The sequence below is a fragment of the Zea mays genome, chromosome 1, assembly GCF_902167145.1.
Source record: "Zea mays cultivar B73 chromosome 1, Zm-B73-REFERENCE-NAM-5.0, whole genome shotgun sequence".
Taxonomy (NCBI): Eukaryota; Viridiplantae; Streptophyta; class Magnoliopsida; order Poales; family Poaceae; genus Zea; species Zea mays.
In genome coordinates, this window is record NC_050096.1 from 187,229 (window position 1) to 198,910 (window position 11,682).

The 11,682-nt window shown below is 42.5% G+C and overlaps 1 protein-coding gene, 1 non-coding gene and 1 pseudogene across 9 annotated transcripts; all 3 read right to left on the reverse strand.

The window, feature by feature from the left end:
• LOC115032971 (uncharacterized 115032971) lies at positions 1-2,363 on the reverse strand. Of its 5 annotated transcripts, none has more exons than NM_001370917.1 (3): positions 1,918-2,359; positions 1,689-1,809; positions 1-412 (listed from the first exon to the last, which is right to left on the reverse strand). In NM_001370917.1, the coding sequence occupies exons 1-2, from the start codon at positions 2,052-2,054 to the stop codon at positions 1,695-1,697; spliced, it is 252 nt and encodes an 83-aa protein (NP_001357846.1). In that variant the 5' UTR covers positions 2,055-2,359; the 3' UTR covers positions 1-412; positions 1,689-1,694. The 5 variants fall into 5 exon arrangements, with proteins under 5 accessions (NP_001357846.1, XP_035816639.1, XP_035816643.1 ...); XM_035960751.1 differs by having other exon boundaries at positions 383-412; positions 1,689-1,768; positions 1,918-2,363; XM_035960749.1 differs by having other exon boundaries at positions 383-412; positions 1,689-1,860; positions 1,918-2,353.
• A 242-nt stretch (positions 2,364-2,605) lies between these two features.
• On the reverse strand, positions 2,606-8,916 carry LOC103630195 (uncharacterized). 4 transcript variants are annotated; one of them, XR_554912.3, is made up of 8 exons: positions 8,769-8,916; positions 7,983-8,044; positions 7,801-7,861; positions 4,576-4,790; positions 4,370-4,472; positions 4,122-4,242; positions 3,073-3,333; positions 2,606-2,971 (listed from the first exon to the last, which is right to left on the reverse strand). It is a non-coding gene; the product is annotated as an uncharacterized protein (transcript). The 4 variants fall into 4 exon arrangements; XR_554919.2 differs by having other exon boundaries at positions 4,122-4,229; positions 8,769-8,910; XR_554911.2 differs by having other exon boundaries at positions 2,606-2,963; positions 8,769-8,910.
• A 2,278-nt stretch (positions 8,917-11,194) lies between these two features.
• On the reverse strand, positions 11,195-11,682 carry LOC103630212 (uncharacterized; annotated as a pseudogene).

Here is an 11,682-nt window from a genome sequence, read left to right on the forward strand (position 1 = left end):
TTATATCATCATAGAAAAATAGAGACAATATCGAATTACAAATGTACCTTCGACTTGGAAGGAGATGAAAATACAAGTGTGACGCAAAAGCAAATGCCAAGTCAGCGTGAACAGTACGGGAGTACTGTTCATCTATTTATAGACGTGGGACGCAGCCCATGTAAAATTACATTCATGTCCACTACATTTGCTAATGACTTATGGGGATCTGTCAAGGCCTAAGTAGTCTTTTCATCTTTAAGTCGGTTCCCCTTTCTGCCACCATGCCGAAGCTCCCCTGCGCATAGCTTCGGCTATGCACCATCCTTCGTACAGCTTGGTGATCAGCCCGTCCTTCATCTCAATCCTCCTTCGTCTAGCTTAAGCTTCGTCCTGATCGTACTTCATGTTCATAATCTGAGTCCGAAGATACCTGTTCATACATTTCACTTGGAAAATATTGTCAAATCATGTTTTTGAGGACCTTCGGAGGACGAAGGCCCCCAACATTTATGCCTTTATTTCAAAATTTACGATGCATTCCACTGTGTTTTTTCTTTAAATCCCAATGATCGTAAATCTGAGCCTATCCTATCCACGGCCACCACGTTGCAGCGGGATACGGCAAGGACCACCAATCGTGCGCGTAATTTAAGCCGTGGACTGGGAACGACTGCCCGCTATAATGACAGAAGCATTTGACAGAACATACAGCAAGGACCACCAATCCTGATGCATTTGACAGAAGCAATGCGATTGACCTCACTGATAATTTAAAAATAATGACAAGGCAGAGATCTGAAGTGAACAATAAATTGATGTCTGGACACAATATGGACACAAGGGCCGCAAAAAGCTGAGAACAGACAGATTTGGCAGGACTTGGTTCTACAGCCCGAATGTCATGCAAACAGCAGCAATTGTTCTGAAGTTAGCTTATCAGACCGCAACAACAAAGGAAAAGGAATTATTTGTTCCTGTAGGCCCTGTATTTTTTGTTCTTTTTGATGTTGTAGACCTTTGGTAATTATTACTTGTATCAATGTTTTGTGTAAAGTGCATCTGGGGAAAAAAAAAGACATGCAGGGGTCCATTGATTTAAGAACCAGCCGATTTAAGAACCAGACATGTGTTATGAAGGAACCAAAGCAGTTATTCTTTGTAGCGCATGGATTTTCTCTACTTTTCAAAACAAAATTATATATCAGCTACCCTGAAGACAATAAGAATAGACATCTGCCAGCAGACATGTACTTCGACTTGCGTCACGTGCCACCTGAATTAACTATGTATCAATTCCCTGAATATACAAAAGGGTGCAGTGCAATTAAGAGATTTGTTTGCCAGCTTATGTATAATAGCGTTCAGTGGGTTTGACAGATTTTTCACAGTTATTCTATCATGGGATAATAAACTGGAGTGAGGGAGTTAATGTCACTTTTTTTACAGAAGAACGTGCGCAGGTCGACAAAATGAGGTGCTATCTAACAAAATGCATTACAAACGTCAGCCATTAGGAGCCATACTAATTTATGTAACAAATGCTTCTAAGAAATAGAAAGCAAACATAGAACAACAAAAACAGATATGCAATAAGATGCTGACTACATCAACCAAAATATACGCCGAGTAAAAAATAAATCAAACCAAGCAAATAGTCTAATAATTGACTGAGTATGGTGAGTTGCATAATTGATCGAACAACTGACCTGCAGTTAGGCCCGCTGCTCCATCCGCCGCAGGAATGCTCCCTCCATCCACGGTTCCATCTTCTGCAGAGATGGGAGGGCTGTAGCAGAAGATGTCGACTGAGCTACAGCCGATACACAGCTGAAAATGGCGGCGGCGCCACGCCGGAGATGGACACCAGCGGCGTCGTTTCTGCAGGGGATTTAGAACTGAGAAGCGAGATCAAGATCCAATCGAAGAGTATCTCACCTTTGAGTTGGCTCCAGTGCTGCTGCTTCGGCCTCCCTCATGGCGGCGCGCACCGTGTCCCACATGGCCGACATGGACAACGTGATGGTCTGCGCTGCTGCCTCCCCCGCTCCCGCCGTAGGCCGCTTCAGCCCCATCGCCGGCGCCGTGGAGGGTCAGCGTGGCTAGGGGTTGCTGCTTCCGTTTCCGGCGAGGCGCGGGTGGCTTCTTCACCACGAAGCGAATCGTTGTGGGGGCGAGTGGATCGTTGGGGGCGAGGCGGCGGCGAGGGCGTCGCGAGACGATGGGGAAGGGGGATTGGAGCGGACGGATCTGCGCGTACGTGTGGTAGGGCAATGGTGAATCGAAAGGATGGGGGCGTGGGGGAAAACGTGGGTTGGGTGACCGGGGCGGATTGGAGCGGACGGATCTGCGCGTACGTGTGCTAGGGCAATGGTGAATCGAACGGATGGGGGCGTGGGGGAACCAGAATGTATACGTCGGATTGTGGTTTGGTTCGACTGACCAGGACTTTTTCTAGTTATTGGAAGCCTAGGGCTCCTAGTACTGTAATACATAAACTATACTAGGTGAGTGTCCGTGCGTTGCAACGGTAACTTATAAATATCATGATAACTTATATACAAATAGGTGAACGCTCGTACGTTGCTACGAAGTAAAAATGTTATGACAAGATATATACAAACAGTTGATCTCAATGCTATCTATATAAAAAAAGAGTCGATCACACGTCTTCTCACACAAATAGCTACATTTGCACGTGTTATAATCCACTGTTGACATGGAACAGGCAACGATCAGGTTTTGACATGCTCAAATGTTGTTGAACTTTCTAGAACTGATTAATATCAATATACATATAGGATCATGATTCATGAAAGGCAAGCGTGGGAATCATAACTAACAAGGAAGAAGAATGATGAAATGGGTTGTTTAATCCACCTTTGGTCGCTATCAGCGGCGTCAGGGCTCGCCTCGCAAGCAGATTCTTCCTTGTCGCCACCGTTGAGCTTCCCCTCCAGAGCAAACCCACTGCTCAGCTTGAGCTACTCTCCTGTCAGCGGCCAAGGAATCACATTGATCAGTAATATTTGAGATATGGTTTGGTTTACCGAAGTGACCAACGAACGCGTGCTCCTCCTCCGCGACACATACCGGACTCTAGTGGCGACTCGACTGCCATGGTGCTCAAAGGATGGCTGGACGCGAAGGCATTGGCAACTGGTGTTGGCAGTGCCGATGCCGCCGCTGCTGTCGCAGCTGCGCGAGCCTTGAGGTCGAGCAGCTGGAGACCCATGAGGCGGCGGCTCTGGAGCTCAATGGCGTGCTGAAGTTCGGCAGCCTGCTGCTGCTCCTCCAGCTTCCGGCGCAAGAGCAGCTCGTTGGCGTTGTTCGAATGCTGCAACATCCTCGCGCCTGACAATCACCACAACAAAACCAAAACCATACCCAGGTATCAGCGCATGGAGAACACATACAGGGTAGTTCGCGCAACTCTGCACTGTCATCGTAAGCCGATAGGCAAATACAACACTCCTGGACAGATAAAGTGAGCAAAGATCACATAAACATTAATTCACGCACAGTACATATTGAACAAAATGGTGTGTGCATCTTTCTGCTCTAACATAGGTTGGCAGCACTGCAATAGATAGCTCATTCAAAGCAAAACCAACTTAATGGGATTGCATAATAATGATGGCAGAAAATCAGTCTTCACATGTTAACATGGCAGTTCACATAATATATATCAGTACCAAGTGTACAACAAATAAATGGTACAATACATCAGAATCTTTGCGATGCAGGCCAGATAAGGTTACACATGGCCAGTGATCAGAAATTCAGAACCAACAGGTGCATCCACCAAAGACAGTAATGTTCAATGAAGACATCAATTAATCATGGCCTCGCACCACCATACTCAAGAGACAGACAACACACATAACTGCATTAGTCATTATGAATAATGAAGGGCAGACCCCCCCATAAGGCTGTTTCGAACCCATGGCCTGGTGACTCAGTGAGACAACTCTCACCACTGCACCAAGCCTGCCCTTCTTACATCAGTCGTTATGAAGGAAAAATATAATGTGTGCTTGTGAAAACTGTAGTTCAAAAGATCTTCAGTGGTAGCAACTCAAGCATCAATAAGGCTAAAGCTATGCAGCATTTATGTTAAAAAATCCAAGCATTAGACTTACTGCATCTTCAGCTGCAAGCACTTTCTCAATAGGTTGATTGGTGCCGCACTCTATCATTATTCCACCAAAAGGACCCATGGGGTCAACATCTTGCTACCTTGATCATGTCTAAATATGATATCTAAATCACAGAGCAGTAATATAAACAAAACATGTAATCTAAATATTTATGAACAACGTTGATAAATTGAAAAGACCATATGTATCAGATGTGACATTCAAAAAAATAATGGAACTTTCAAGCATACCTTCCATTGGGTGAGACATATTTATCACCTTTATTGTAGTGTAGAGCTGCCACGGGTTTTCTTCTAGGATCTTGTAACTGTTGCCTCAGCGACATTGAATAGACTGCACAACCCACAACAGAAATGAAAATGAAGATCCCATACTTATGCACAGTCAAGTTTGAAGTACTCAACTAATCATCCACTAACCAATTTCCCCAACTCACCTTATCCTGGTACTCAATCGCTGCCTTGTCTCCTCGCCAGCTAAATTGTCCGCGTGAGGATACTCAACAGCAAGCTTGAAAATTGCATTCAACAACTCCTTCTCATCAGTGGCATTTAAAAACAACCTCTATCCCTTGTGTCCTTGACAATCTTTTGCCAAACAAAATTGCTGTTGAACAGAGTGGTTCCATTCCCCACAATCCATAAGCAATGCCTACAACAAATTGTTAAAAATTAAATAGTTTTATTATCATGCACCAGATAAAAGATTATGAAGTAATTGAAGTGAAATTTAAATGCTCAGTGCAGAACTTACTTGGCCCTTGTTAACAATATATAGTATAGATATGTGCCCGTGCGTTGCGATGGAAGTAAAAGATTTGTATGAAACATTGATACGGAACAACAAACATCACTATAATATGCAAAATACGTGTGGAAAACATTATCAATACCACACAAATTAATTATAAAAAGTTAATTTAGAATTTTTAATTACAGACAAATGTGTCGACAACTCTCGATTAATTTCGAGAAGATTTCGCTGCCGTCACAAGACAACTCAGCAGGCAATCAAACATTCAGCTTGTATATGAATGTGCGTATTTTTTTAGGTTAAATCACTATATGTAAAAAACCTGTACAAGGATGTTACTCAAGAAGGACGATACATCAGGCACTGCTGCTGTGGTTGCACCAGCTGCCCCTCCTGTTACTCAAGAAGGTGTATACGGCATAGGCCATTTCCTTTTTATGGCCGTGGCGGTTGGCGTGCCACCCTCTTCATCATTGGGACAGTGTAAATATAAGAAGGACGATACATCAGCACCTAAAGGAGGTCCATTGCTCCCAAGTTATACCCCACTTGGATTCTTGTTAATACATTAGTTTACAGAGAAGAAATGGTTCGATCAATGTGTGCTTACAACATAAACATTGATCAGGTTCGATGAATGTTTCTTGTTAATACACCTGCTACATCTACGCTTATCAAATGTCACAAGGCACATGTATTTTATTTAGTATCTGTGGCTCTTGAATTTGGGAAGAGACAGGCATAGAGAATCTAGGTGAGAAGAGTATCTCTGTTTTAGGAGTTTCTGCGAAAATTTCTTTGGTCCTTGCAGCATTTTCATCTCCTCATCTTAGATCTTAAGAGCAGTTCTCTGAACAAACTGTTGCAGTGGTATTTCCTTGTTGATTTCCTTCATATATTTCCTTGGTTTTTGGCAGACCGCAGCCTGCAGGGCAGCAGCCTGTGCCCATGACTTCGCCTCCACCGCCACAGAAAACTAACCTCAGCCGCAGTACAACCATGATGCAGACGCCAACTGATGCTGGAAACTGTACTTTATAGTGGTTAGTTTTTTCACTGTGCGTCTCGTGTCTGTAACACAGGCTTAATAACAATGCAAAGTGGCAGATGTGGTTTGGGATGTAGTGGTAAAATGAATCTATGCTCGTCTTGTATACGTGTAAGATGGCAGATGTGGCTTGGGATGCAGGCTTAATAACAGCGCAAAGTGGCAGATGTGGCAGAAAAACTATGCTACTACAGCACACTTTGGCTTGTGCTTTCTAGTGCCATGGCTCTTTGCTTCAAGCAGAAAAACTATGCTACTGCAGCACACTTTGGCTATGGATGCTTCTTGAGAACAACCCTCAAGAGGCTCAAACAAGGAAGGCTCGACAGGTGTTAAGGCTCGACAGGAAGGTTGGACAGGTGCTAAGGTTAATCTCATAGATATTATTGTTAGTTGTGGTCGTCAGTTGTCAGGTGCTACGCTTAATCATAGAAATGTGTTCAGTTTATTGGTTACAATTTTAACCGTTTCTATGTCTTTTCTATTTTTACGTTCAGCTAAAATGTGCAACCAAATGCAACCCCATTTCTATTAAACTTAAATCTTGATAACTTCATTTGGTTGCACATAACAATACAACTATAAATCTTGAACCCATTAGGGTAGAGTGCTCATTTGACTTTCTAGATCGGTATGGCATCCTTTGATCAATACATTGCAGTTTGCAAGGAAGATTAATGACCTGTATTTTTTCGTGATGCCAATATTACTCTAGGATTAGGCTCTAGAAGGTGCGAAAGATGCACCACCACATGAAAAATTTAGCATTTCTTATCTTTTCCATTAATCTGAACCTATTGTTCCGCATATATAGGTGCATGTTTGTAACTGAACATTATCATCTATTTGCTACAATCAACCCATCTACGTTCTGAATGTGTGATTGTTAGTTTTATTAGACAAGATGAGTAAAGTTTCAATATTGGTAGATAACTTTTAAGATTACAGGTACAACACACCGGTATCCAAAGCCATGAAGTATGTCTCATGTGAAGTGATATTTGTGCTAACCTTATTGATTGTTATATTGTAGATGAATCTAATTCGTGTCTGCCAGCTGGGCCATCCAAAGCGAAAGGATTATGTCCCTTGGTTCTATGGCTTGACACAAACATTAAAGAGCATAAGGATTCAGGCTACATTGGACTTGTTCATGAGAAAGGGGTACTTTCTTGCCTTGCATAACTTCTGCAAAAGTTATTGAATGTATCCACTACAGGTGATTCATATCTCACAGAATAAAGCATGGTTGTTGATTGAAATGGTCAACGGAAATTGAGGAAACTTCCTGTGTTATCTCTGGGAAGGATGGCTAAATCTTCTTCCCTCCCAGATTCAAGAACCATATGCAACGAACGGGCACAAACAGCTCCTGCAACCAGTGCCAAAAGTACCACTGCTGCCCCTCAAAAGCCTTTGTACAAGTTTTTAATATATGGCAGGACTGGATGGATTGGTGGCCTCCTTGGTAAGATTTGTGACAAGCAAGGGATACCATATAAGTATGGGAAAGGATGTTTGGAGGAGCGCTTTGAGCTGTTGGAGGAGATCAGAAAGGTGAAGCCAACTCAAGTTTGTAATGCTGCCGGAGTAACTGGGAGACCAAATGATGACTTGTGTGAGACCCATAAACAGGACACGTATTGGTCCTTATCTTAAAATTAGCATCAACCGATATGTACCGGAAGAATGCATATAAAGTTTATTATACCCCAATAAAAAACCCCAATACACACAAGCAATGAAACTGAGCGATAAATTCAATAACATATCAAGCAACGAATTTATGCTAGTGAATATGCATAATTGAAATGTTATAACTGAATAGAAAAAAGAATCACATGCAAAATGTAAACTCACGAGACTACTGTGATGCTCCTCTTCTCCACTGCTTGGTCACCGGTGTGTTGTCGGTTTCCTCCTGAAGCCGGAGATGAATAAATGCATAAGAATTAAGAAAGAATTGATATAACAGAAATAGCTTTATTCTCAAATGTTATAACTGAATACAAAAAAGAATCACATGCAAAATGTAAACTCACCAGACTACTGTGATGCTTTACCTCTCCACTGCTTAGTCAGGGGTGTGCTGTCAGTTGTCGTCCTGAAGCCGGATATGAACAAAAATGTATAAGAATTAAAAATGTATAAGAATTAAGACTGATCAATACTCAAAGAGGTCATGCTATAAATCAGAAGTATAAAAAGACTGATAGATAAAAGGACTGTCTTCAACTATTGATTCAGATCCAGCGAGGGAATAGAACAATTTGAAAATGTGCAAACATAAGGAAAATTCTACGATGGACTATAATGATAACTAAACTTCTCTATTTCTCATATGTTGCATCATCTGTTAATTAAAATAAAATTTCTGTGCAGCTGATATGTCTTGATCAAGATCAAGCAAAAGACTTGTATATCTACCTCACCTTACATGCAATTAGGCACATTGGTCGTCAAGTTGACCGACATATTAGCGCTACTATTAGTCACAAATACAAAGCACATTATTTAAATCTGAATTAAGGGGTCATTGGTGGCAGTTCTTTGCGACGACACACAAATTAAGGGGCCTACTGTTGATGAATCTAGATCTCAGATTGCATCCCAATTGTACAATTGCTATATAACTTTAGTGATCAGTCATTTCTTTTGGTTAAAAATATAGTTTGTCTACTTTATTCTCATTTCTTTTGGTTAATGAAGGAACTTGTAGGAGGTCCATGCAACATAAAGGTAGTACTTTTCACAGATCTAGAACTAATCAATGAAGAAATAGTTGGAATAAGATCTAGGACTAATCAATGAAGAAATGAAACACACACCTATCTTTATGCCTTTGACTCTATCAATGAAGAAAACTCAAAGAAATATGTTTGACATTGAGTTTGTCTCATCAATTATTCATGCCGATAGAATAGCCAACGATTGCTCCAATCGACCCAAATCGAGAAATCAATCACCTATTCACCTTCCATCAAGGAACTGGGGAGAGGCTTCCATGGAGAGCATCTGCGGACAGCGAGAGCAGCACAAAACCACAAGACCGGCAGGCAAGCCGCAAGCGATTAGCACTTCACCGAATTTCCGGATGAATTTCTGATATTTTTCACGAATGTCTGATATACATTAAGGTTATCATATAAACGTGTTGGTTTACATTACTTCCAGATGTATTTGTTCCCTATTCTCTGGCCACACGCCTAGACCTGTGCTTCGTTCTGGCAACCACACAAGTTTCCCCATGAATTCTATCAGCATGATGCGTTTAGTTCCATAAAAATTCTACTTTTCTAAGATGTCCTTAACGAAGACGCTAAATTACACATAAAGTTTTATTTTTTAATAAAGACGCAAAATACACAAAGAAGACTGGAATGGTCTCTCTTCAGATGGAGCATGGGGGGGGGATGCTTGCATTGTGCTAGAGGATGCAAATATGGATTTGGTTGCGGCAAGCATAGTGAAGGATGGAAAGGAGCAACCTTCTACCAGGAGTACAGGAGAGAATGCATCCTTATCTGGTCGTTGTTGTTGGATCATGTCTACCCTGACTTGAGGATCGCAGGGAAGGAGCCTTTTGGACCCGTCTTGCCTGTGATCAGGATTAACTCAGTCGAGGATTGCCCATCGCGACCACCACTCCACCCACCGCAATTGCAGCAACCTGAAAACACAATTTTTCTGGTTTCCGTCAGCATCGGCACCAAACTGTCAGCGTGCTGTCAGCGTAATCTAATGAATCTAATTCAGAAACCCATAGTGTTACTAAAAGTACAAGCATAGCTAGCTATCAGCGTGCTAACAACGCTGGTGACAAATAATCTGCAATAAAAGCTACCAGGTAGCTCGTGGTCCTTCAGTTAGGACGAACAGTGCATGGCTGCAACCCCACATGCAGCAATGCTTATGCAGGAGCATGATATGTGTCCTTTGGTGTGCCCACAAATGTCCCCTTATACAAACACACCCAGTATGTATGATCTGTATATTTATATCTAGTTAGACAGTGTTTTTCTCTCTCCTGTATGATATATGTTTTCTTCAGTTGAATTGCCTGGCAGCGAACTCCATATTTTTGTTTGGTACAACAATGGGTTCTGAGCTGTATAGGAATTGTTTTCTGAACATACCCTCTTACATGTTCAGATGGTGAGACACATTCTTCAGAGGAATGCTGGAACCCAAACAGCTTGCCTGACACACCACACAGTCAAAAGCAAGCAGTGAAGCCAACCAGATTAAACCAGAAAATTTGGAAGTTCTGATCCAGAAGCTTGAGCAGTTGAGCAACTACAATCAATGAACGAAGAAGACTCAAGTATCAAAGAAGTCATGGCATCAGTCACTGCAAATAAAGATCACCAATATATCTATGAGATACTGTTGGCATCTGGTCTTTTGCACAAAGAACGTAGTATCACGGCATTACCTGCTCAACTCCAACCATCAAATTATCCAGTCAATCTGGAGCTCTTCCTCATTCTTGAGCAAACAAAACCAGACTTAGTTTTCGCATTCCAAACTATCAGTGGAACATAATAAACAGGTATCACTCAATCTCCAATAAGTAACGTACTCTGCTATAGTTTATTTATGTTGTGAGCTTATTGATTACTCCTAAATGGGAAGTATTAGTGACATCATTAGATCACTAAAATGGATATATAATCAGCTTAGCTTTCTCTCCCCAACTGAACAAAATTGGGACATAGCTGAGGAGAGGTGCATTTACGCCTGAGAACCAAACAGATCACTAAAATCTAAGGGAAGAATACTATAAGTAAACAAAGAGACTCAAACATCAGTATGTACACCAATGCTCTTGCTAATAAGGTCTGTAGTTGTAATAGCCACAACAGCAGAATCCGCACTATTGAAGAAGGTATATTAGGTGAGCGACAATAAGTTGTTTTAAAATTATATCAATGCTTGTCACGAGGATTTTATAACTTAAAGGCTTGAGCTACAATCCTACTCATAAAGTCGCTTTTGAAGACGTTCATAGCTAAACACGCAAACTCTAGTCTAGACGAGGACCTTCACCACGGCAGCACTACGCAACATCCTAGTGTAACCACTGTCCACTTACCTAGCCAGCAGCAGCTAAAAGCTTAAAACAAGTAAAGCTATGAACGTCTCACTCCAACAAAATTTAAATCACGTAATCTCCACTAAAATCAAACTGTTCAAATCTCAGCACTAAACCGTACAATATCAGCACGCATCCGAAATGAGCCCATTACGTCATCTACAACTACAACCATACATTTACAGCTCAGATCAGCCAAATAAGAGAACTAAATACGCTCACGCGCATGTTCCTAGTCACAATGGAATTGTGGAAATGGCGAAATCCTCACCTCCAGAGACCGGAGGTACCGGTGGATGTCCCTGACGTACGGCGCAACCGCCGCTTTCAGCGTCAGGCTGCCTCGTGTCCATCTGCCAGTGCGCCGCGTCTCCGGCCTTCTGCCGTTTCATCGCCGCCTCCGCCTCAGCTCGCGCTGCCGACCGCGTTCTCGGCTTCGACGGCCGCGGCGCCGAGTCGTGGTTCATGTTCAGTCCGTTGGACTTGGGCAGCTCGGCCAGGGCCTTGCGCTTCCCGCGCGGCCTGTTGAGAGGCGACGCCGAGTGCGCGGAGTTTTCCTTTCTCTTCATCGCCTCCGGCTCTAGTCTGGCGGTCTTCAGATCCGGATCCTAATGCTGCTGCCAACGTGTTGGAGGGACTGCAACACA

What these genes read in the sequence shown, in the direction of transcription:
- LOC115032971 (XM_035960746.1), bottom strand. Translation starts at nt 2,054, where the DNA reads ATGGGGCTGAAGCGGCCTACGGCGGGAGCGGGGGAGGCAGCAGCGCAG. An exon ending in GCACTGGAGCCAACTCAAAG is followed by an intron (nt 1,861 to 1,917) that starts GTGAGATACTCT and finishes AATCCCCTGCAG; the next exon opens with AAACGACGCCGCTGGTGTCC.